This window comes from Haliotis rufescens, unplaced genomic scaffold (assembly GCF_023055435.1).
Source record: "Haliotis rufescens isolate VD_foot unplaced genomic scaffold, xgHalRufe1.0.p SCAF_2, whole genome shotgun sequence".
In the NCBI taxonomy this organism is placed as follows: Eukaryota; Metazoa; Mollusca; class Gastropoda; order Lepetellida; family Haliotidae; genus Haliotis; species Haliotis rufescens.
The window spans coordinates 2634300-2659076 of NW_025963890.1; the positions used below are offsets into that span (position 1 = coordinate 2634300).

At 40.9% G+C, this 24777-nt stretch overlaps 1 protein-coding gene across 1 annotated transcript; it reads right to left on the reverse strand.

The window, feature by feature from the left end:
- Nucleotides 1-723: 723 nt before the first annotated feature.
- LOC124114138 lies at nucleotides 724-19091 on the reverse strand. The gene is made up of 3 exons (XM_046474702.2): nucleotides 17431-19091; nucleotides 16474-17260; nucleotides 724-2834 (listed from the first exon to the last, which is right to left on the reverse strand). Exons 2-3 carry the CDS (start codon nucleotides 17153-17155, stop codon nucleotides 2281-2283), a joined length of 1236 nt encoding a protein of 411 aa, XP_046330658.2. The 5' UTR covers nucleotides 17156-17260; nucleotides 17431-19091; the 3' UTR covers nucleotides 724-2280.
- Between the last annotated feature and the right edge of the window lie 5686 nt (nucleotides 19092-24777).

A 24777-nucleotide genomic window follows, 5' to 3' on the forward strand; every position in this document is an offset into this window, starting at 1 on the left:
ACGGTTTCAGTGAAGTGATGCCTGCTTTCGATGAAGTACTGCTTTGTTTCAGTGAAGTACTGCATGGTTTCGGTGAAGTGCTGCATGTTTTCAGTGAAGTGCTGCATGGTTTCGGTGAAGTGCTGCATGGTTTCAGTGAAGTGCTGCATGGTTTCATTGAAGTACTGCACGGTTTCAGTGAAGTACTGCAAGGTTTCTGTGAGGGTGATGCGTGGTTTCAGGGAGTTGATGCATGGTTTCAGTGAAGTGATGCATGGCTTCGGTGAAGTACTGCTTTGTTTCGGTGAAGTGCTGCACGATTTCAGTGAAGTGCTGCGTTGTTTCTGTGAGGGTGCTGCGTGGTTTCAGTGAGGGTGCTGCGTGGTTTCAGTGAGGGTGATGCGTGGTTTCAGTGAGGGTGATGCATGGTTTCAGTGATAACGATAACATGGAACCAATCCAATGATCAATATGAAAGGTGAGGGTGATGCGTGGTTTCTGTGAGAGTGATGCGTGGTTTCTGTGAGGGTGATGCATGGTTTCGGTGAGGGTGATGCATGGTTCCTGTGAGATGTTGCATGGTTTCAATGAAGTACTACATGGTTTCGGTGAAGTACAGCATGGTTTCGGTGAAGTACTGCATCGTTTCAGTGAAGTGATGCATGGTTTCTGTGAAGTGCTGTACGATTTCAGTGAAGTGCTGCGTGGGTTCTGTGAGGGTGATGCGTGGTTTTAGTGAAGTGCTGCATGGTTTCTGTGAAGGTGATGTTTGGTTTCAGTGAGGGTGATGCGTGGTTTTAGTGAAGTGCTGCATGGTTTCTGTGAGGGTGATGCGTGGTTTCAGTGAGGGTGATGCGTGGTTTCTGTGAGGGTGATGTTTGGTTTCTGTGAGGGTGATGCGTGGTTTCAGTGAGGGTGATGCATTGTTTCAGTCAGGGTGATGCGTGGTTTCTGTGAGGGTGATGCGTGGTTTCAGCAAGGTTGATGCATGGATTCTGTGAGAGTGATGCGTGGTTTCTGTGAGGGTGATGCATGGTTTCAGTGATAACGATAACATGGAACCAATCCAATGATCAATATGAAAGGTGAGGGTGATGCGTGGTTTCTGTGAGAGTGATGCGTGGTTTCTGTGAGGGTGATGCATGGTTTCGGTGAGGGTGATTCATGGTTTCGGTGAAGTGGTGCATGGTTTCTGTGAGGGTGATGCGTGGTTTCTGTGAGAGTGATGCGTGGTTTCTGTGAGGGTGATGCATGGTTTCGGTGAGGGTTATGCATGGTTCCTGTGAAATGCTGCATGGTTTCGGTGAAGTACAGCATGGTTTCGGTGAAGTACTGCATGGTTTCGGTGAAGTGGTGCATGGTTTCTGTGAGGGTGATGCGTGGTTTCATTGAGGGTAATGCATGGTTTCAGTGAGGGTGATGCATGGTTTCAGTGAGGGTGATGCATGGTTTCAGTGATAACGATCAATATGAAATGTCTAGGATACTCATGTGACAAATGTGAAATGTCCTTTCTCTTTTAATTTAATTCCTTTGGAAGTAATAGTTCTCTCCCACGAACGTTGTGTATGTAATGTAACTACCTCATTGCAGCTATCAACGGTTTGGTTTATTCCTATCTGTTACCATTTTCTAATTAGGAGATAAACATACTGTGTTTTCAATGTAGAGCTAGGTTACCTGTAGATTTAACCTCGCTAAATTGAATTTGGAACCGAACGCGCAGCGTGAGGTTTCAAATGTTAAATTTAGCTTCCATAGGTAAAGCACGCTCGCTACTACATGGCTGAAATACTGCCGATTTGACATTAGATATTAACTTACTCACTCGGGTAAAGCATGTGAGCTACAGCGGAATCTAGCCATTGTCGATCCAAATTTATCAAAATTGGCAACTGATAGATAATATATCACAGTGGAGGTTGATTTAAAAAGATCATAATGTTGCATCTTTGAGCTTCCAACATTGGCTGAGTGTGATAGTCCTGTTCATAATTCCAAACGTCTTACGTCAAATTCAGAAATAAACAATTTAGACAAATCGGCACCCTGACTCCTCTAAATATACACAAAACCAAACCTATACAAATACAGCTTAATTTTAGATGCCCAATTACATTAAAATTATAAAAGGTCTATTATCATAGTTGGTACAAACAAATGAAAAGATATAAGTATATAAAATAAAAAAAGGAAATAGGACTTTCTAACTCACCCACCCCATCCCTCAATGTACAACTATTGCTTAAATATGCATCACATGCCACGTGCCGGCACACACTCACACTTTCTCATGCTGAGTCACCATATGCCATGTGCCCGCAGATGTGTAAGGTAGTTAAACACAATCTGAGATTTGATCATATTAATTCCGAACCCGTAGTGTGCCCCATCGTAGCTCATGATGCCGTCTGTCATGTTGAAGGTGTCCAGTATTGGTATCCCAGCTGCTCTGACATGGCTGTTGATGAAGGCGTTATATCTGACAACGCTGCTGTAACTCTGGCCTGGAACCCGTGGTGTTTTCAGTATTCCGGGAGCGTGGGGGGAAACCCACACCAGTTTCGGCCATGCTGTCTTATTTCTTGCGTTTTCGTGTAGAAGGTTGATTGATGGAGAAAGAAAGTTCTTCCAGACCAGCTGTTCATGATAGGTCCCGTGGATACCAATGCCCACAAAGAAAATAGACTTCTGGTTCTTTTTACTTTTCAGTAAGCTGAGTAATCTTGGGCCTTGATTGTGTGTGATGAGTTCAACATGGATGACGTTGGTCTGGCCGCCACACACGGGAGCGGCGTAGTTTAAGTAGGAGTCGCACAGCAGCTGCATCCAGCCTGAACAGTACTCCCGCCACCCTGAAATATACAGCACACTATATTCACAAACAGCAGTGGGGAAACACAGCACACTATAATCACAAACAGCAGTGGGAAACACAGCACACTATAATTACAAACAGCAGTGGGGAAACACAGCACACTATATTCACAAATAGAAGTGGGAAACACACAGCACACTATAAGAACAAACAGCAGTGGGAAACATACAGCACACTATAGTCACAAACAGCAGTGGGAAACACAGCACACTATAATCAAAAACAGCAGTTGGTAAACACAGCACACTATAATTACAAACAGCAGTGGGGAAACACAGCACACTATATTCACAAATAGCATGTGGAAACACAAAGCACACTATAATCACAAACAGCAGTGGGAAACATACAGCACACTATATTCACAAACAGCAGTGGGAAACACACAGCACACTATAATCACAAACAGCAGTGGGGAAACACAGCGCACTATAATCACAAACAGCAGTGGGGAAACACAGCGCACTATATTCACAAACAGCAGTGGGGAAACACAGCACACTATAATTACAAACAGCAGTGGGGAAACACAGCACACTATAATCACAAACAGCAGTGGGAAACACAGCACACTATAATTACAAACAGTAGTGGGGAAACACAGCACACTATCATCACAAACAGCAGTTGGGGACACAGCGCACTATAGTCACAAATCGCAGTGGGGGACACAGCACACTATAGTCACAAACAGCAGTGGGAAACACACAGCACACTATAACCACAAACAGCAGTGGAGGACACAGCGCACTATAATCACAACCAGCAGTGGGAAACATACAGCACACTATAGTCACAAACAGCAGTGGGAAACACAGCACACTATAATCACTAACAGCAGTTGGTAAACACAGCACACTATAATTACAAACAGCAGTGGGGAAACACAGCACACTATATTCACAAATAGCAGTGGGAAACACAAAGCACTCTATAATCACAAACAGCAGTGGGAAACATACAGCACACTATATTCACAAACAGCAGTGGGAAACACACAGCACACTATAATCACAAACAGCAGTGGGGAAACACAGCGCACTATAATCACAAACAGCAGTGGGGAAACACAGCGCACTATATTCACAAACAGCAGTGGGGAAACACAGCAAACTATAATTACAAACAGCAGTGGGGAAACATGGCACACTATAATCAAAAACAGCAGTGGGAAACACAGCACACTATAATTACAAACAGCAGTGGGGAAACACAGCACACTATCATCACAAACAGCAGTTGGGGACACAGCGCACTATAGTCACAAATCGCAGTGGGGGACACACCACACTATATTCACAAACAGCAGTGGGAAACATACAGCACACTATAGTCACAAACAGCAGTGGGAAACACAGCACACTATAATCACAAACAGCAGTTGGTAAACACAGCACACTATAATTACAAACAGCAGTGGGGAAACACAGCACACTATATTCACAAATAGCAGTGGAAAACACAAAGCACACTATAATCACAAACAGCAGTGGGAAACATACAGCACACTATATTCACAAACAGCAGTGGGAAACACACAGCACACTATAATCACAAACAGCAGTGGGGAAACACAGCGCACTATAATCACAAACAGCAGTGGGGAAACACAGCGCACTATATTCACAAACAGCAGTGGGGAAACACAGCACACTATAATTACAAACAGCAGTGGGGAAACACAGCACACTATAATCACAAACAGCAGTGGGAAACACAGCACACTATAATTACAAACAGCAGTGGGGAAACACAGCACACTATCATCACAAACAGCAGTTGGGGACACAGCGCACTATAGTCACAAATCGCAGTGGGGGACGCAGCACACTATAGTCACAAACAGCAGTGGGAAACACACAGCACACTATATTCACAAACAGCAGTGGAGGACACAGCGCACTATAATCACAAACAGCAGTGGGGGACACAGAGCACTATATTCACAAACAGCAGTGGGAAACACACAGCACACTATCATCACAAACAGAAGTGGGGGCCACAGCACACTATAATCACAAACAGCAGTGGGGAAAAACACAGCACAGTATAATCACAAACAGGAGTGGGGGACACAGCACACTACAATCACATACAGCAGTGGGGAAACACACAGCACAGTATAATCACAAACAGGAGTGGGGGACACAGCACACTATAATCACATACAGCAGTGGGGAAACACAGCGCACTATAATCACAAACAGCAGTGGGGAAACACAGCGCACTATATTCACAAACAGCAGTGGGGAAACACAGCACACTATAATTACAAACAGCAGTGGGGAAACACACAGCACACTATAATCACAAACAGCAGTGGGAAACACAGCACACTATAATTACAAACAGCAGTGGGGAAACACAGCACACTATATTCACAAACAGCAGTGGGGAAACACAGCACACTATAATTACAAACAGCAGTGGGGAAACACAGCACACTATAATCACAAACAGCAGTGGGAAACACAGCACACTATAATTACAAACAGCAGTGGGGAAACACAGCACACTATCATCACAAACAGCAGTTGGGGACACAGCGCACTATAGTCACAAATCGCAGTGGGGGACGCAGCACACTATAGTCACAAACAGCAGTGGGAAACATACAGCACACTATAGTCACAAACAGCAGTGGGAAACACAGCACACTATAATCACAAACAGCAGTTGGTAAACACAGCACACTATAATTACAAACAGCAGTGGGGAAACACAGCACACTATATTCACAAATAGCAGTGGGAAACACAAAGCACACTATAATCACAAACAGCAGTGGGAAACATACAGCACACTATATTCACAAACAGCAGTGGGAAACACACAGCACACTATAATCACAAACAGCAGTGGGGAAACACAGCGCACTATAATCACAAACAGCAGTGGGGAAACACAGCGCACTATATTCACAAACAGCAGTGGGGAAACACAGCACACTATAATTACAAACAGCAGTGGGGAAACACAGCACACTATAATCACAAACAGCAGTGGGAAACACAGCACACTATAATTACAAACAGCAGTGGGGAAACACAGCACACTATCATCACAAACAGCAGTTGGGGACACAGCGCACTATAGTCACAAATCGCAGTGGGGGACACAGCACACTATAGTCACAAACAGCAGTGGGAAACACACAGCACACTATAGTCACAAACAGCAGTGGGAAACACAGCACACTATAATCACAACCAGCAGTGGGGAAACACAGCACACTATAATCACTAACAGCAGTGGAGGACACAGCGCACTATAATCACAAACAGCAGTGGGGGACACAGCGCACTATAATCACAAACAGCAGTGGGGGACACAGAGCACTATATTCACAAACAGCAGTGGGAAACACACAGCACACTATCATCACAAACAGCAGTGGGGAAACACAGCGCACTATAATCACAAACAGAAGTGGGGGCCACAGCACACTATAATCACAAACAGCAGTGGGGAAAAACACAGCACAGTATAATCACAAACAGGAGTGGGGGACACAGCACACTATAATCACATACAGCAGTGGGGAAACATACAGCACACTATATTCACAAACAGCAGTGGAGGACACAGCGCACTATAATCACAAACAGCAGTGGGGGACACAGAGCACTATATTCACAAACAGCAGTGGGAAACACACAGCACACTATCATCACAAACAGCAGTGGGGAAACACAGCGCACTATAATCACAAACAGAAGTGGGGGCCACAGCACACTATAATCACAAACAGCAGTGGGGAAAAACACAGCACAGTATAATCACAAACAGGAGTGGGGGACACAGCACACTATAATCACATACAGCAGTGGGGAAACACACAGCACACTATATTCACAAACAGCAGTGGGGAAACACACAGCACACCATAATTACAAACAGCAGTGGGGGACACAGAGCACTATAATCACAAACAGCAGTGGGAAACACACAGCACACTATCATCACAAACAGCAGTGGGGAAACACAGCGCACTATAATCACAAACAGAAGTGGGGGCCACAGCACACTATAATCACAAACAGCAGTGGGGAAAAACACAGCACACTATAATCACAAACAGGAGTGGGGGACACAGCACACTATCATCACAAACAACAGTGGGGAAACACAGCACACTATATTCACAAACAGCAGTGGGAAACACACAGCACACTATAGTCACAAACAGCAGTGGAGGACATAGCGCACTATAATCACAAACAGCAGTTGGGGACACAGAGCACTATAATCACAAACAGGAGTGGGGAAACACAGCGCACTATAATCACAAACAGAAGTAGGGGACCCAGCGCACTATAATCACAAACAGAAGTGGGGGCCACAGCACACTATAATCACAAACAGCAGTGGGGAAAAACACAGCACACTATAATCACAAACAGCAGTGGGGGACACAGCACGCTATAATCACAAACAGAAGTGGGGGACACCGCGCACTATAATCACAAACAGCAGTGGGAAACACAGCACACAATAATCACAAACAGCAGTGGGGGACACAGCGTACTATAATCAGAAATCGCAGTGGGGAAACACAGCACACTATAATCACAAACAGCAGTGGGGAAACACATCATACTATAATCATAAACAGAAGTGGGGAAACACACGGCGTACTATAATCACAAACAGCAATTTGGAAACAAACCCCACACCACAATCACATATAGCAGTGGGGAAACACACAGCATACTATAACCACACCCAGCACACTAAAACCACATACAGGAGTGGGGAAACACACAGCACACTATAACCACAAACAGCAGTGGAGAAACACACAGCATACTATAACCACATACAGAAGTGGAAAAACACACAGCACACTATAACCACAAACAGAAGTGGAGAAACACACAGGACACTATTACCACAAACAGCAGTGGGGAAACACACAGCACACTATAACCACATACAGAAGTGGAGAAACACACAGCACACTATAACAACAAACAGAAGTGGAGAAACACACAGCACACTATAACCACAAACAGCAGTGGGGAAACACATCATACTATAATCATAAACAGAAGTGGGGAAACACACGGCGTACTATAACCACAAACAGAAGTGGAGAAACACACAGCACACTATAACCACATACAGAAGTGGAGAAACACACAGCACACTATAACCACAAACAGAAGTGGAGAAACACACAGGACACTATAACCACAAACAGCAGTGGAGAAACACACAGCATACTATAACCACATACAGAAGTGGAGAAACACACAGCACACTATAACCACAAACAGAAGTGGGGAAACACACAGGACACTATAACCACAAACAGCAGTGGAGAAACACACAGCATACTATAACAACATACAGAAGTGGAGAAACACACAGCACACTATAACCACAAACAGAAGTGGAGAAACACACAGCAAAGTATAATCAGAAATAGCAGTGGAGAAACACACAGCAAAGTATAATCAGAAATAGCAGTGGAGAAACACACAGCAAAGTATAACCACAAACAGAAGTGGGGAAACACACAGCACACTATAACCACATACAGAAGTGGAGAAACACACAGCAAAGTATAATCATAAACAGAAGTGGGGAAACACACAGCACACTATAACCACAAACAGAAGTTGAGAAACACACAGGACACTATAACCACAAACAGCAGTGGAGAAACACACAGCATACTATAACCACATACAGAAGTGGAGAAACACACAGCACACTATAACCAGAAACAGAAGTGGAGAAACACACAGGACACTATAACCACAAACAGCAGTGGGGAAACACATCATACTATAATCATAAACAGAAGTGGGGAAACACACAGCACACTATAACCACAAACAGAAGTTGAGAAACACACAGGACACTATAACCACAAACAGCAGTGGAGAAACACACAGCATACTATAACCACATACAGAAGTGGAGAAACACACAGCACACTATAACCATAAACAGAAGTGGAGAAACACACAGCAAAGTATAATCAGAAATAGCAGTGGAGAAACACACAGCAAAGTATAATCATAAACAGAAGTGGGGAAACACACAGCACACTATAACCACAAATAGAAGTGGAGAAACACACAGCACACTATAACCACAAACAGAAGTGGAGAAACACACAGCACACTATAACCACAAACAGAAGTGGAGAAACACACAGCAAAGTATAATCATAAACAGAAATGGGGAAACACACAGCACACTATAACCACATACAGAAGTGGAGAAACACACAGCACACTATAACCACAAACAGAAGTGGAGAAACACACAGCAAAGTATAATCAGAAATAGCAGTGGAGAAACACACAGCAAAGTATAATCATAAACAGTAGTGGGGAAACACACAGCACACTATAACCACAAACAGAAGTGGAGAAACACACAGCACACTATAGTCACAAACAGAAGTGGAGAAACACACAGCATACTATAACCACAAATAGAAGTGGAGAAACACACAGCACACTATAACCACAAACAGAAGTGGAGAAACACACAGCACACTATAACCACAAACAGAAGTGGAGAAACACACAGCAAAGTATAATCAGAAATAGCAGTGGAGAAACACACAGCAAAGTATAATCAGAAACAGCAGTGTTTATCCAAAGTATTTAATATATGTCATGGTTTGTGAACTCTCCCGGTGTGAACATGTCCCTGTGACTCATGTCCCTGTGCACCAACGCCCAAGTGTACCAACGCCCAGTGTGATGAAGGAGAAACGATGGTGTTGAATACATTTCTCAAGTGCGAGTCTTCTGATTGGTCAGTGCCAAATCTCGCGTTCTCGTGATCTCGGATTCTCATATTTAGCTCGTTTCCAAAGGTCGAGATAGCGAGAATGTCCCTTACAGTATTCCACAAAAGACTGTGTTAAGAGTTCATATTCTAGTGAAAATACGTCAGGCATTCAGACTTCCTCACATGAATCTAAAACGTACTGAACTGTTAGCAGCCACAGTTGCCTCTAACAATACACCCTCACCGGTGAGTAAGAACATGAATTGAATGTATTCATTTGAACCCTTTACACAGATACGGTTTTCAATTGTATTTTGTATCAAAAGAGTCTGCGTTGCACACATAAACTCAGCCTAAGTAGTACTTCACTCACTGTATTTTTTCTGAACGAATTTCACAAATTGTGTGATATACTGCATGTCGAATGCTGAGCGTGCAGCGTGTTTGTATTTCTTTGTTTCATACAAGCTCAGATCAGAAGCGCTAATGTAACAATTGTATTGTTATTGTTGCTTATGCTAGCCGGGGACGTACATCCAAATCCTGGACCACCGAACCGTGACAACGCTGACCAGTCACTGTCTATATTTCACCTAAATGCTAGAAGTATACGTAACAAACTCTCTTATTTAAGTGAATACCTTTCAGATTACAGCGTCGTTTGTTTTACCGAGACACACCTAGATGATAGCATTGAAAATGCCCTGGATATTTCGTGCAAGATTACTATTGTTGGTGACATAAATGAAAACATGTTATTGTCTAGGAGCTTAAACGTAAATGAATTACTAAATAGGAAAAATCTACACAATATCATAACCGAGCCTACCAGAATTACGAACCATACCAGTAGTTTATTGGATCCTATTATTATCAGTGAAGATATAAAAGTCATCGACAGTGGTGTAATTGATTTTGATAGTAAAATTAGCGACCATAGGGGAACTTACATTGAAATAGACACTGGTTTGCGAACAAAATTAGCATATAAAAGAGAAATTTCATGTTTTAAAAACGGTGACTATGATAAACTCAATTCGCTCATTGAAAATACTTGCTGGAATGAATTATTTAATCAAAATTCAAATGTTGATGAAGCATGTAATCTGTTCTATAAATACTTGAATAAATATGTTAAAATATGCATTCCAACCAAAGTAGTAACCATTCGTCCAAAGGACAAACCTTGGTATGATTTCAGTTTAAGACGAGAATCCAGGAAAAGAGATAGATTAAAAAAGAAGGCTAGAAAAAGTAAAAAGGAAAAAGACATTCGGGCCTATAAAAATCAGAGGAACAAAGTAAATAACATGAAATGTCACGCTAAAGAACATTTTTACTCAAACCTCGATGAATTGCTATCAGAATTACATGCAGAAAACAAACCCTCTTACTGGAAAGTTTTACGTTATGTTGTGAAGAACTCTGGCTCAGCTAACAACATAACCGCTCTTAAAAAGTATGATACGGACGAACACCCGACAATTTTTACCTATATTGAAGAGGCAGAGAAACTGAATAATATTTTCAATCTATATCTGATGTCCACGATACAAGAACAACTATGCCCGACTTCACATTTCGCACAGAGACAGAGATGAACAATATAATCATATCTAAAAAGGAAATTGAAGACATAATACAATGTTTGCCTCTTAATAAAGCCTCCGGACCGGAGAAAATTTGTCATAAATTATTAAAGAAAACTGTATATTCTATAAGCGAAGCATTGTGTTTACTGTTCAATATGTCACTACAATCAAGTATATTTCCATCAGTGTGGAAACAAGCAAACGTTATGCCATTATTTAAGAAAGGTGATCACACTATCGTTTCTAATTATAGACCGATATCACTCATTAGTTGTTTAGGAAAATTGTTTGAGAGAGTAGTGTTCAAACATTTATATAATTATTTTCATGAGAACAAATTGTTGTATAAGTACCAATCTGGGTTTCAGGCTGGTCACTCAACTGTCCATCAACTAATAGAACTTTACCACCAAATTTGTACAGCGTTAGATAACAAAGAAAACTATTGTATTGTATTCTGTGATGTATCAAAAGTCTTTGATCGTGTATGGCACAGTGGGCTTGTGTATAAATTAGAGAGGTATGGTATAAAAGGCCAATTGTTAAAATGGATTACCAGTTACATAAGTAATCGTAGCCAAAGCGTATTTGTGAATGGGGAAATATCCAAACCAAGATACATGAAGGCTGGCGTGCCACAGGGGTCCGTGCTTGGTCCTTTACTCTTTATTGTTTATGTAAATGACATTGCTGATAAATTAGACTGTATGACAAGACTGTTTGCCGACGATACATCGATTGGCATGTCATCCAATGATAACAGTGTACTGGAACGTTCCTTAAGCACAAATTTAGCAATCTTAAGTGAATGGGCGAAACTTTGGCTCATAACTTACAATCCCGATAAGACCAAATCGGTTCTATTCTCTCGCAAAGACAACAACGGAGGTCTAAAACTATATTTCAACGGAAAAGAAATCAGCTCTGTAAACAGTCATAAGCACTTAGGTGTTATACTTGAAGCCAGTTGCAAATGGTCTTGTCATATAGATACCATAATTAAAAATACTTCCAAGATGATTTACTCAATGAGAAAACTCAAACATCTACTTCACAGAAATACTATTAACAATATATATAAAATGTTCATAAGACCACACTTTGAATACGCATATGAGGTATGGGATGGTTGCACCGAAGGACAAAGTGAGAAATTAGAACAATTACAATTAGAAGCTGCACGCATTGTAACTGGTCTACCTAAATATGCCCCCAGGCATTCATTATATTACGAAACCGGTTGGGAACCCTTAGTTGAGCGTAGAAAGAAACGTAAACTTTGTCTTTTCTTCAAAATTAATCATAACATGGCCCCTTCCTATCTAACAGATATTCTACCCAAAACCGTTGCTGCAAAAAACTCATACAGTCTCAGAAACTCTGAAAACATCAGTGTTCCTCTCACAAGACTAAGACATTCATGTGAATCCTTTTACCCATCGTCTATCTGATTGTGGAACTCTATTCCGTTATCAGATCGAAATTCTACGATTTCTTGTTTTAAAAATTCGCTACAAAAGCACCTACCCGCGTAACCTGCGTACTTCGCTTATGGAAAAAGAAAATATAATATCTTACACACAAAACTGAGATACATGTGCAGTCAGTTGAATTATGATTTATATAGAATTGGTATAAAAGATCACCCGAACTGTACATGTTCGAATACATGTGAAAATGCATATCATTATCTCATGGAATGTCCATTGTTTAGTCATCAGCGTGAAATTATGTTAAACAGCCTTAAAATTATTGTTCATAACATACCTATTGATGTACACTTACTGTTACACGGCAATGCAGATCCCGTTGGTACAGGAAATGAAGCTATATTTAAGGCAGTACAACATTATATATGTACAACTAAAAGATCCGTGTAAAGAACTGTTCATTCAACAATGTCTCCCTCTCTCTCTCTCTCTCTCGGCGCCGGCTCTCTCTGTGAATAAATATGTTTAAATAAAAAAAAATAAACAGATACGGCGTCAAACCATACCAACTCACTCATAAGTCAAATTTAGTTACACGGAATACTATGGAATCCTAGAAGGGACATTGTCGCGTTGTCGCATTGTCACCCTTTCAAAAACAAGAAAAACGTGTCAAAATTAAAACCATACTCATTCAATCATTTGTGACAGTATCGGATTTTGAATACACTGTTAGTAAAGTCAGAAGATGTAACCCTCAAATAGATGAACGAGAAAAGTATATAATAAAGTGATTATATAAAGTGATTTGTACAGATCCCACTTACTCCAAACCTGCTACAGTCCACAGGGGGCCTGATGTTATAGAACATTTCATTGAGTGTTTGATAAAAGAAGGAGTATATTTCGATAACAGGCTTAAAATTGTAGAACCAACGCAGCTGACAGTTAATGAAAATAATGCCTTTAAGATAGCTTATATTTGTCATATCTCTCAGATAAAATTGGCATTCGTCCGGGTACGTGACTACCACCATCTAATTGGTGTGTACAGAGGGGCTGCTCATCGGTACTGTAAATGGCAGCATCAAATGAGAAGAAGAGAAGGTAAACAAAGTAAAAACAAAGAAAATAATTTGGGAGAATTTTTCATCCCTGTTATATTTATCTTGAAAAATATTGAATGCTATAAACAAGTGATTGACATTATCATTGTCCGAAGCTATGTTGGACAGGTCTGCAAGGTTTATATCCCATCGAGCATTCAAAGGCTTCTGAAGAGAAAAGGCATCTTGGGAAGCACGCCACTTCTTAATGCGACGTAAGATGGCACGAGTGAACCAGTTGTCTAAGGTGTCGCGATTCGCTGTGCAGAGTTGGGCACACCAGAAACCTATGATAGTGGCTTCGAATCCCGGTTTGCCGCGATTATGTTGCAAGGTTTGTCAGCACCATACCCGTGCTCGTGGGTTTCACCGAAGTGGTAAACGTCTGAGGCCTGCATCACTTCCGGCTTTCCTCCCACATTAAGCTGAAACGCCGTGATATAACTGGTATACCGTAAAAAACGGCGTTAAACCCAACTCACTCACTTACTATGCGATATAATCAAATTTTCCCTCCTTATTCACAATAATTTAGAGTTAAGTGGGTCCAAAAAAGGAGACTGGGTGTTTTGGATTAAAATAAATACCACACCCATCCTTCACCAGGCATGCTGAAACTATAAATCATAACAACTCTCTTTACTAGGGGTATTTATATGACACGCTTCACATTAGGCTTAGTGTAGCTGGTCCATTTAAAAGTTTCCAACAGTGCATGATTAGTCAGTCATAACATATGTTTATCGTTTACCTCCGGCAAAATCGAGGGTCAGGTTAGATATTGCTCCTTACAACTGGCGAGCTATTTAAAGCGTGACGTCATCACAGACGTGACTGTCATTGGCCAGTCAGAAGACTCGCACCGGAAAAATCTATTTATAAGTGATGCAGAACTCTCTTTTCTGCTTCATCACCAGTGTACGAATGTCTCAAAGTACCAATGTCTTCGGTGTACCTAAGTCCTCAGTGTACCAGTGTACCTATGTCCTCGGTGTACCAGTGTCTTCGGTGTACCTATGTCCTCGGTGTACCAGTGTCCTCAGTGTACCAGTGTCCTCGGTGTACCTATGTCCTCAGTGTACCAGTGTCCTCGGTGTACCTATGTCCTCAGTGTACCAGTGTCCTCGGTGTACCCATGTCCTCAGTGTCCTCAGGGTACCTATGTCCTCGGTGTACCAGTGTCCTCAGTGTACCAGTGTCCTCAGTGTCCTCGGTGTACCTATGTCCTCGTTGTACCAATGACCTCAATATACCAGTGTCCTCTGTGTACCAGTGTCCTCAGTATACCAATGTTCTCAGTGTACCAGTGTCATCAGTGTACAAGTGTCCTCAGTGTACCAGTGTCTTCAGTGTACCAGTGTCCTCAATGTACCAGTGGCATCAGTGTACCAATGTCCTCAGTGTACCAATGTCCTCAATTGATCAGTGGCATAAATGTACCAATGTCCTCAGTGTACCAATGTCCTCAGTGTACCAATGTCCCAGTGTACCAATGTCCCCGTGCACTAATGACACCACAATGTCCTAACAGCACAAAAGTGTTATAAAAGGGCTTCTGAACTACTTTATGTCAGATGCTGCCCTTGTACACAAAATATGACATTCGGGATAAGAATAATGGAAACCCGCGGTCTGTATTGGCCTTTACGTCACATATGGAAACTTGGACCTTAGGGTCTGATATTAACAATGATGTAACTATAATCTTAACCTTTTACCACATGGTTAGCTCACCTGAGTAATTACTGTAAGGATTTTACCGTTGCTGTTGCTCTGGCAGCTTTAAGGACTTTAAATCAACCGTTGAAAGAGCTGTTGATAATGCCGTGTCGTTATAACCCAAGTCGAAGCAACACTGACAGTCATCTTAATATAAATCGTCAACGGCTCGAATTTCCGGAGATTCCATTGGAATGTAGCAATAGAAATTAGATGAGTGGATCGCTGTAAGTCAGTGATGACACCCTGTGTACGCGAAAAGGGTTAGCATGACATACCCTACCACCCGCTACTCACACAATTTGCAAAAGAAAGTGTGTGGTTGTTGATGACACCTTACAGCAGTACCCCTGTCATGTTGCGATAGCGCATTCACTAATTTTGTTGAAACCAAAGACGATATCTAATTTTGAATTACGTCTGCTGTGTACAAGTGCAGAGATATGTTCCTTTTGCTATAAAGAGTATGTGTGTGTGTGTGTGTGTGTGTGTGCGTGCGCGTGTGCGTGTGCGGGCAGGTGAGAGGCGCAGTTTTAATGTCTCAGCATATTTGATAAATGCTACTGAGCTTAAGATAAAAGTCGGGGACTTCTGTCCACCAGCAGTAACATAGACCCAGTTCAAGTAATTGTAGCAAAGGCCAAAATTTATGACATCAGAAACATGCATCCAAATGGTGTCCCAATGAACAGTTGATTTTTTTTTGGACAAGATATGACACCATTTGGGACATTTTTATCCCTTATTGGTCAGAAAGAAAACAAGATACACTCAGTATAGTTCAACATGATCGGGTGGTCAGGCTCGCTGTCTTGGTTGATAAAAATGAAGCATGTCATCGTATCCCAGTTGCGTAGATTGATGCTCATGATGTCAATCTCTGGATTGCCTGGCCCAGACTCGATTATTTACAGACTGTCGTCATATTGCTGGAATAGTGCGGAGTACAGCATCAACAAACAAACAAACAAACAAACAAACAAACAAACAAACAAACAAACACACAAACAAACCTGTTGGTGTTGTAGACTTTAGCGTGGAGTCCTTATAGTTGCCAGTGAGGAGGTGGACAGTCACGGTGTACATCTGCCTCAAGAACGAGTCCCCGATGTAGTAGATAGTAGCCCCTTTAATTAGTTCACACGCTTCATCTTTGTTCAACATTGAGATCTGACAATTGGGGCTGGATGGTTTCCAATCAGCAAGTTCAGCATTAATAGGCCTGCGCATGTCAAAACAGTTCTCACACATACATTCCTTCACTGTCTTATACACGCACTTATTGTTATAGCAACATGGTGTGGGACCAAAGGGATCACACAGGGGTCGGAACCACAGAGCCTGGTGTTGTAGGCCTTTCAGAAAGTCAAAAGTTGTATTTCCACAAACACCATCAGGGCGTGCCAAGGTTGTTGGTACAAAATACTTTCCTCTGGATGTAATCAAGAATTTTTCAACTTTCTCTCTTTCTTCAAACGTCACGCTCCTCGGTGTCCACGTTCCTCGCACCATTTCGTCCAAAACGTTTTTGCACTCGGTCTGTGAGCCTTTTGGGTGGAGAGAAAAGTGATAAGTGAAGTTCGAATAGCCTGCGTGCAGGATGACCATGAACTGCTCAGGTTCCCAGGTAGTGAAGACAAGGAGTCCAGTCCCCACAAACACAGCGGTGAGGAACACATGATTCTTCTTCAGCATGACTTCAACACCGGTGATGCCCACTGTGTATGTGCCTTCATACTAGGTTCACATAATCTGGCTCTGTCCATCGAAAAGGCCCAAAGTTTTTCCTTTTGTGCATCACTGGAAGAGAGAATTTATAATGATACATTTCAAATATCATTATCAATAAGTGCTAAAAATAAAAGTACATGTGGATGTAACACTCTGTCATACCATGTTCTCTGAATTGACGTAATGCTAACACCATTGTTGGCGTAATGCTGACACCATTTTTGACGTAATGTTAATACCATTGCTGACGTAGTGCTATGGCCATTGTTGAAGTCACAGTAGACGACGCCACGCCCTAGCATGTAGATGATGCCTCTAGAAGACGCTGCTTATTTCGTATTGTGCCCTGGAAACATGACGTTATGTGGACATTTCAATCGTAACTGAGTGACATAAACATGAAATAAACATGTTTATTGACAGAAAAGGCGGTTATCATATATGACGCAACGACAGATAATAGACCATTAAAGTTCCTATGTAACACTTATTTTACTAAACTCATTCATATGGTCATTCATTAAACTCCATAATCTGTTCATATTTAAGACATCGTTCAATACACATATTCAAGTAACACTTACATTATTTAGTTTCCAACTTTCATTAACGCATTTGATGAGTCACTTATCTTTCGGGCTCGTTGGCAAATAACTTGTGATCTTGGATACTGCTGAGCTTGACATGCGATAGAACTGAACCCGCTTTGAACTACTCATATCATGCGTTTTGTGTGGAGTATTTAACAGCAGTAACGACATGTGGTGATGGTAACACACACCGTCTCCGTCTAATTCAGCTGGGCCGTAATGTAAACACAACTCTGTTGGTTTGATGATGTAAAACCATGAACTGGTTTTATTCCTAATTTCTTTGTGAGTGTACATAAAATGCATAAACCATACTTACTTCACTTAATAGCTTGTGATACACACAATGTATGTCTCGATGCGTTCCACAATTAAACTGGGCGTAGCTCGTGATTCTCATTGTCGTCATCTTTATCCCTTACTTGAAACATTTTACGAAGAAGGTTTTGCTGGACGTAAAAGATTACATCCCATATGCACAACTATTGTGAATGGACGCAAATAGTTTACAATGCGAGTAGTACTGAAGCACAAAAATTATAGTTATTTGGACTTACAGATGTCATCAAAACAAAGACAGCAGGTTGCATAAAGTGAATTGACATGTTTGTTCTGGTAGGAAATGCAATGACATATTGTTCCGAATGTCAAGTGCCAATGTTTTTATCTCCATTCAAACAAGAAATATCCTCAGCCAATAGTAAGCGTTAGGGTTCAGATAATATGTAAAGATATGGTATCATTAAAAACAAGTGAAGTAAGCTACATGTCGCCAGCTTAGGATGCCCAGTTATCATTCTTTAGCGTGCATATATTAATATTAGCCAACAGGGTGATCTTAACAAGAATTAAAAACCATTTATGACCTAAATTACAAAAACAAATGAATACAAATTAGGACTATAAGTATATTTGTCAACTATTTGATGAGGCAGGTCACATCTCAAGTGACGCATGTTTCACCATATCCACAATCGCCCTGCTACACAGACAGAGCCCGAGCTATACAAGTTTAACCACATCCACAATCGCCCTGCTACACAGACAGACCGAGGTATACAAGTTTAACCACATCCACATTCGTCCTGCTGCAGAGACAAAACGAGCTATACATGTTTAACCACATCCTCAGTCGCCCTGCTACACAGAGAGAGCCCGAGCTATACAAATTTAACCACATCCACAATCGCCCTGCTGCACAGACAGAGCCAGAGCTATACAAGTTTAACCACATCCACAATCGCCCTGCTGCACAGACAGAGCCCGAGCTATACAAGTTTAACCACATCCACAATCGCCCTGCTGCACAGACAGAGCAAGAGCTATACAAGTTTAACCACATCCTCAGTCGCCCTGCTACACAGAGAGAGCCCGAGCTATACAAATTTAACCACATCCACAATCGCCCTGCTGCACAGACAGAGCCAGAGCTATACAAGTTTAACCACATCCACAATCGCCCTGCTGCACAGACAGAGCCCGAGCTATACAAGTTTAACCACATCCACAATCGCCCTGCTGCACAGACAGAGCAAGAGCTATACAAGTTTAACCACATCCTCAGTCGCCCTGCTACACAGAGAGAGCCCGAGCTATACAAATTTAACCACATCCACAATCGCCCTGCTGCACAGACAGAGCCCGAGCTATACAAGTTTAACCACATCCACAATCGCCCTGCTGCACAGACAGAGCCCGAGCTATACAAGTTTAACCACATCCATAATCGCCCTGCTACACAGACAGAGCCAGAGCTATACAAGTTTAACCACATCCACAATCGCCCTGCTACACAGAGATAGCACGAGCTATACAAGTTTAACCACATCCATGCAGCAAGTAAGGAAACCGCTTCTAATTCCTGACCTATTATCTAAACCGAGGTCATCAATGATTGACGGAAAAGAAAGAGCCGAGTCAGTTCCACTTTGGACAGTAGTTCAGTGACCGCCATTTGACCAGTAAGACAGTGCAGATTTTGCGTGACGAAGATATAGTTCAGGCGCGCTGTGCTTGTCATCAGATGGTATTACTGATCTAAGATCTCGGTGGGTCATCAATGACCAGCGAAGAGGCGCCTGTAGAAGGCGATGGGTCAGCACAGCTGTATCTAAGGTCGTCCAGGGGGAACCCCTTCCAGAACAGGTGCTATTGTCACTGTGCGTTTCAGCCAATGACCGCATTTTGGCAAAAAATATTGAACACAAAAAACAGGAATTGATAAAATTAGGGAGTGTCTTGAGTGTCAGAATGGGGAACTCTGTCAAACATATAGAAACCCATCAGTTATGCTTCTTGACAACGCGGACAGATTGACGCAAGCCCGACACAGTGTGGCTGGAGTGAAATATCGTTCCATGACTTATTACCTTTCGCGTGAATGAATATTCTAAATGTTGTCCCCATGATTAAATTACAAAAGTTGGGATATTATTTTCATTGAAAGTAGTTTCTCCTTCACAGACCCTCCGTGATCAACTAAGAACAAGTTATATAAATAAATATACTCAATCTGCATCCTCATTGTTTTGTGGTTAAAAAATGATATGGACTATGAGGACGATGTTTTTCTTACACACCTGTGGGTGAGAAACCCATTTGAGATAACTGGTATCAAAAATATGTGTGAGATCGAATTCCAGGCCCGTGATAGTTTCTCGTGTTTCAGTCGAATGTTCACCTACGTCTGTATTGAACCATATGATCGTGTAATTAATAATAATAATAATAATAATAATTATCAGTTACATTATCTGTTGTTATGTCAACGTTATCGTTTTTAGAGTGTAATGTCCCTCCTCTTCAACACTCACTTCGAAGTCGAATAAAATTCAAAATACATCACGCAAACTAATACACTTCACAGTTTTGTATTCCCCCTTCTGTTTATCATTTACTGTCATTTTAGGCATAGCAAATTTACTGAAAGTGACTTCTTGAAATTAGGTACATCGCAAAGCTCGCCAAATCACAAATCACAGTGTTATTTACCAGAGAGTACATACTGTGTGTTTAGAAAAATGGGGGTGTCCCACCTTTCCTTTCGTTTTTCATAATATTATATTTTTAAGTTGTATATAACGTATGAATCCCTTCTCAGATTACTTTATCTCAGTTCTATATGACGTACTATTTTACTTTTCTGTGTCGTTCTTGTTTTCTCTTCAGTGTGAGGTTAAACTGTATCATTTTTACTATTTTGATATTTTGCAATATGTTGTGGTCATCAGTTATGCAAATCAGTTTCGGTGTGTCTTTTTAACAAGATGTTCTTCATTAATATTCACCGCCAGCCCCATTGTAACAATTACATGTACACTTTGCTTTGACGATGCCGGTTGATGTTGTTCAATACAGGTGTTTTTGAATCTTTTCTACATGCTAATCATTTCGGGAAGATGATACACATTATCTATATTTGGGGTTACTTTGCTTATAAAGATTATACATGTAAACGTACGCAGTCTTAGTAGATTTTAAAGTAGATTTAATCAGTGCTGAATTAGATAGTTATGATGTTGTATGTTTAACAGAAACCTGGTTGCACCATGATATTCTAGCCCCTGGTATTACACTGATACCATTTTCAAATGGTAGCCTGTATTAAGGAATATATTTTAGATCTTTAATCAGAGTATAACGGCGTGGATATGTTGACAGTTTTTACGTAGTTAGTGTTAAAACCGAATGTTTGCGAGGATTAATAAGATCTCTGAAATCAGTTACATCAGTAGTTCCGGTGTCACGAAATATATTAGCCCCCAGAATACCCCACCCCCCCCCCCCCCCCCCCCCCCACCCCTTCCCGGCGAATTTATACCGGTACAGTTCAGCCCCTCTCGAAATAAACTCTCCCCAACCCTACGAAATAAAATCTCGTAGGGATTTTTATAAATACTTGTGTTTGGCTTGTGTTGGGTCCGAAAGTTTATATCTAACATTTTTGAATTGAAGACAGTGATAAAGTCTTATATCAACATGTGGACAATACTACACCATAAATGAACTGTTTCGATTTGCCAATGGAAATACTACACCATAAATGAACTGTTTCGATTTGCGCGGTTTCACCAACCGTTCAAGATAACTAATACTCTCTGTCGAATGCGTTCAACGTGTAAATGCATTTCATACCTGATATATTGACATGGTCCCAGCTGGCAAACAAGACTTCTAAGAGCTTACTGTTGCGGCATAACTTCATCTATTCATCGGAGGCAACAGATTTTCAGTGATCCATTAATATATTTGTACCGCTATTGTCAACGTTCACGCCAAAAGGAATTTTTTCGTTGGAAAATCGAACTTGGTTATTCTCTAGCATTGATGTTTCACATTTCTATGGTTGTTTACGACATGAGTATTGGTTCATAACAACAACTGGTGTCACATGACACAAAACAATATGTGTATGCCTGAAGTAGATAATATTTTATTCAGGAAATAATAGCTAGAATTGGTTACCCGAACAGACTAAATGGTTATATTTCCCTTTAATATAACAGTGTTTCAACACACAAAAATGTTAAACAAACACACGTTTGTGTTTACCGTTATACTTGCCCATGTAGCCGTCGTATACATGTAAATATATAAATGTTGTGTACAGTCATGGGTGGAATTGAATACAATATTGAAATAAGGATATTGAAAAAAGTACATAGAACAGGGGACACAAGCGCGTCAATTATTCCGTGCCAAAACCAAAGAACTGGTTGGAGATTAAAAATAGATTGTTTCCTATCATTGGATCGCACCGCATAACAAATCATACATTCATTTAAACGCAACAAACCGAATAATCAGGGGGGAGACTTTATACTGAGGGGGGCGCGAAATATATCCGCCCGGGGGAGATTTTATTTCAGAACAGATTCGCCGGGGGAGAATCTGTACCGGTATAAAATCTCCGGGGGAAGAATTTGTACGGGGGAGAGTTTATACCGGGACACCGGTTATGAGACGCCTATTCGATCAGGTATATTTCAAACTCAGCTGCTCTACATGCATCCCTCAATTCCTCATACATTTTAGAAACAAATGTCACCACTGCAAATTATCTAGATGAAATCATTCGAAATGAATTAGGTGTGGAAACAAACACTTTGCTCGGAAAACTGTATTTGCTGAAATGTAAACAAGCAAAATTCAGATTTTACACTGTGTAGCATTTTTAGAGGTACTTTCGTCTAATTGTTGCATATGCATTGGCTAGATCACGCGTTTGAGAATATTCATGAGAAGAGTATCGTTGCACTAAGTATGGAATTTCAAATATATACATTACAATGATGTGGTAAATTCTGTCCTGTGTGACGCCATGACTGACGCTAAATCACGCACAACGACGGTAGTTATCTGCATTTCTGACTAATTCTCTTCGTTACATTGGAAAACATGGTAAACCAATAACAGTATACAGATTGTCAGAATGGTTCTGATTACTTACGTGACACATTTATGTACAAATAATCCCTCAATCAACGAAAACCCTAATCTGGAAATCCCGCGTACTGTTGTCAGTGAACACGCCATTTTGTAAAAGTCGGTCACCTATAGTGATGTCATACGGAAGCAAACATTGTTGTACATCTTTGGTAATTTCTCGGAATCCAGCGTGTTCTTTGTTTTATTTTGTCATCTCACATTATTTACGGGTAGTACGCAATACATAGGATGACGTCACTTATGACAGTGGTGTTATGTATTAATGCGCTGCTGCGATCATGAAAATTAGACAAAATGCATCGATTCGATGCAAAAAAGTGCGATTTTAGGGTGTGTAAGAAACAGATTACTGCACTCGTGACTGTCAGATACCACTGATCTTACAACTCGTTGTTACAAAGCGTATCTAACTCGCTTTCGCTGGTTAGATACGTTTTGAAACAACTCGTTGTAAGATCAAGAGTATCTGACAGACACTCGTGTAGTAATCTCTATATATTATATGTACCATTTGTATGGTTAAACATTTTTTTTAAAAAACGTTTCGTCAATCGGAATCTAGTTTTCAATGATGCAAAAGCGTTCACTCCAATTTACTGAGGATATATGCCATATTATATTTCCCTTATTTCCTGTTCATGTATATGGTTTTAACCTAGTTTCATTCAGAGAAAGAATTAAAGAAATAAAATACCTCTCAAAAACATTATATACATCTTCAGGATAACGGTAACAACGAAATGTATAAATTAATAATCATGATCAACGTAATGATTTAATGTGAATCTTTGTACTATGCATATATATATATATATATATATATATCTGGCTAAATACAGGCATTTCTTTTTTCAGTTTGTGTGTAGTCTGGCATTACTGCAAGAAACGTTTGATCATGAAAGTCTTTGATCATACATTTGTAAGTGTATATTTGGGTAGTTTCAAAAAACAAAAGTTTCACTTTTATCCTCAAAAACGAAGTTATATTTGAAAAATGTTCAGTCACTTTTCGAAAAAATACGAATTACGTAAAATTATGTTACTTGGATATTATATAAGTTGTTACAGACCCATGTACTGACTAATTAAGGTCTATTGCATGTCACAACATTAAACTCTTGCCACAACATGAGTGATTACCACCCGGGTCGTCTCATGCTTAGAGCTTCACTATGCAAATCCTCTAACACTTTCAATGGAATCTGCTTCTGTCTCTCTCCACCCACACCGATTTTACCTATCTTCTTCCAAAACTCCCGGTCATGACTTTCACACAGCTTTTCCAGACGTTTGCTAGATTCACTCACATATGCACGCTTAGCAGTTTGAACAGCCTTATTAAACTCCTTTCTCCTCATGAGAAAGCTATGCTTAAGATTCACTCTTCGGGGTTGTCTCGCCATGCAAGAGTGGTTTCTCCATGTCTCACAGTTATCCGTGTTGTGGATATTACCCCACTCTCTCTTTGACAGATCTGTCACCAATGTCTTTCAAACTTGGTCTGGGGTGCAGCACACATTCACTCACGTATCCACGCTTTGCAATTTG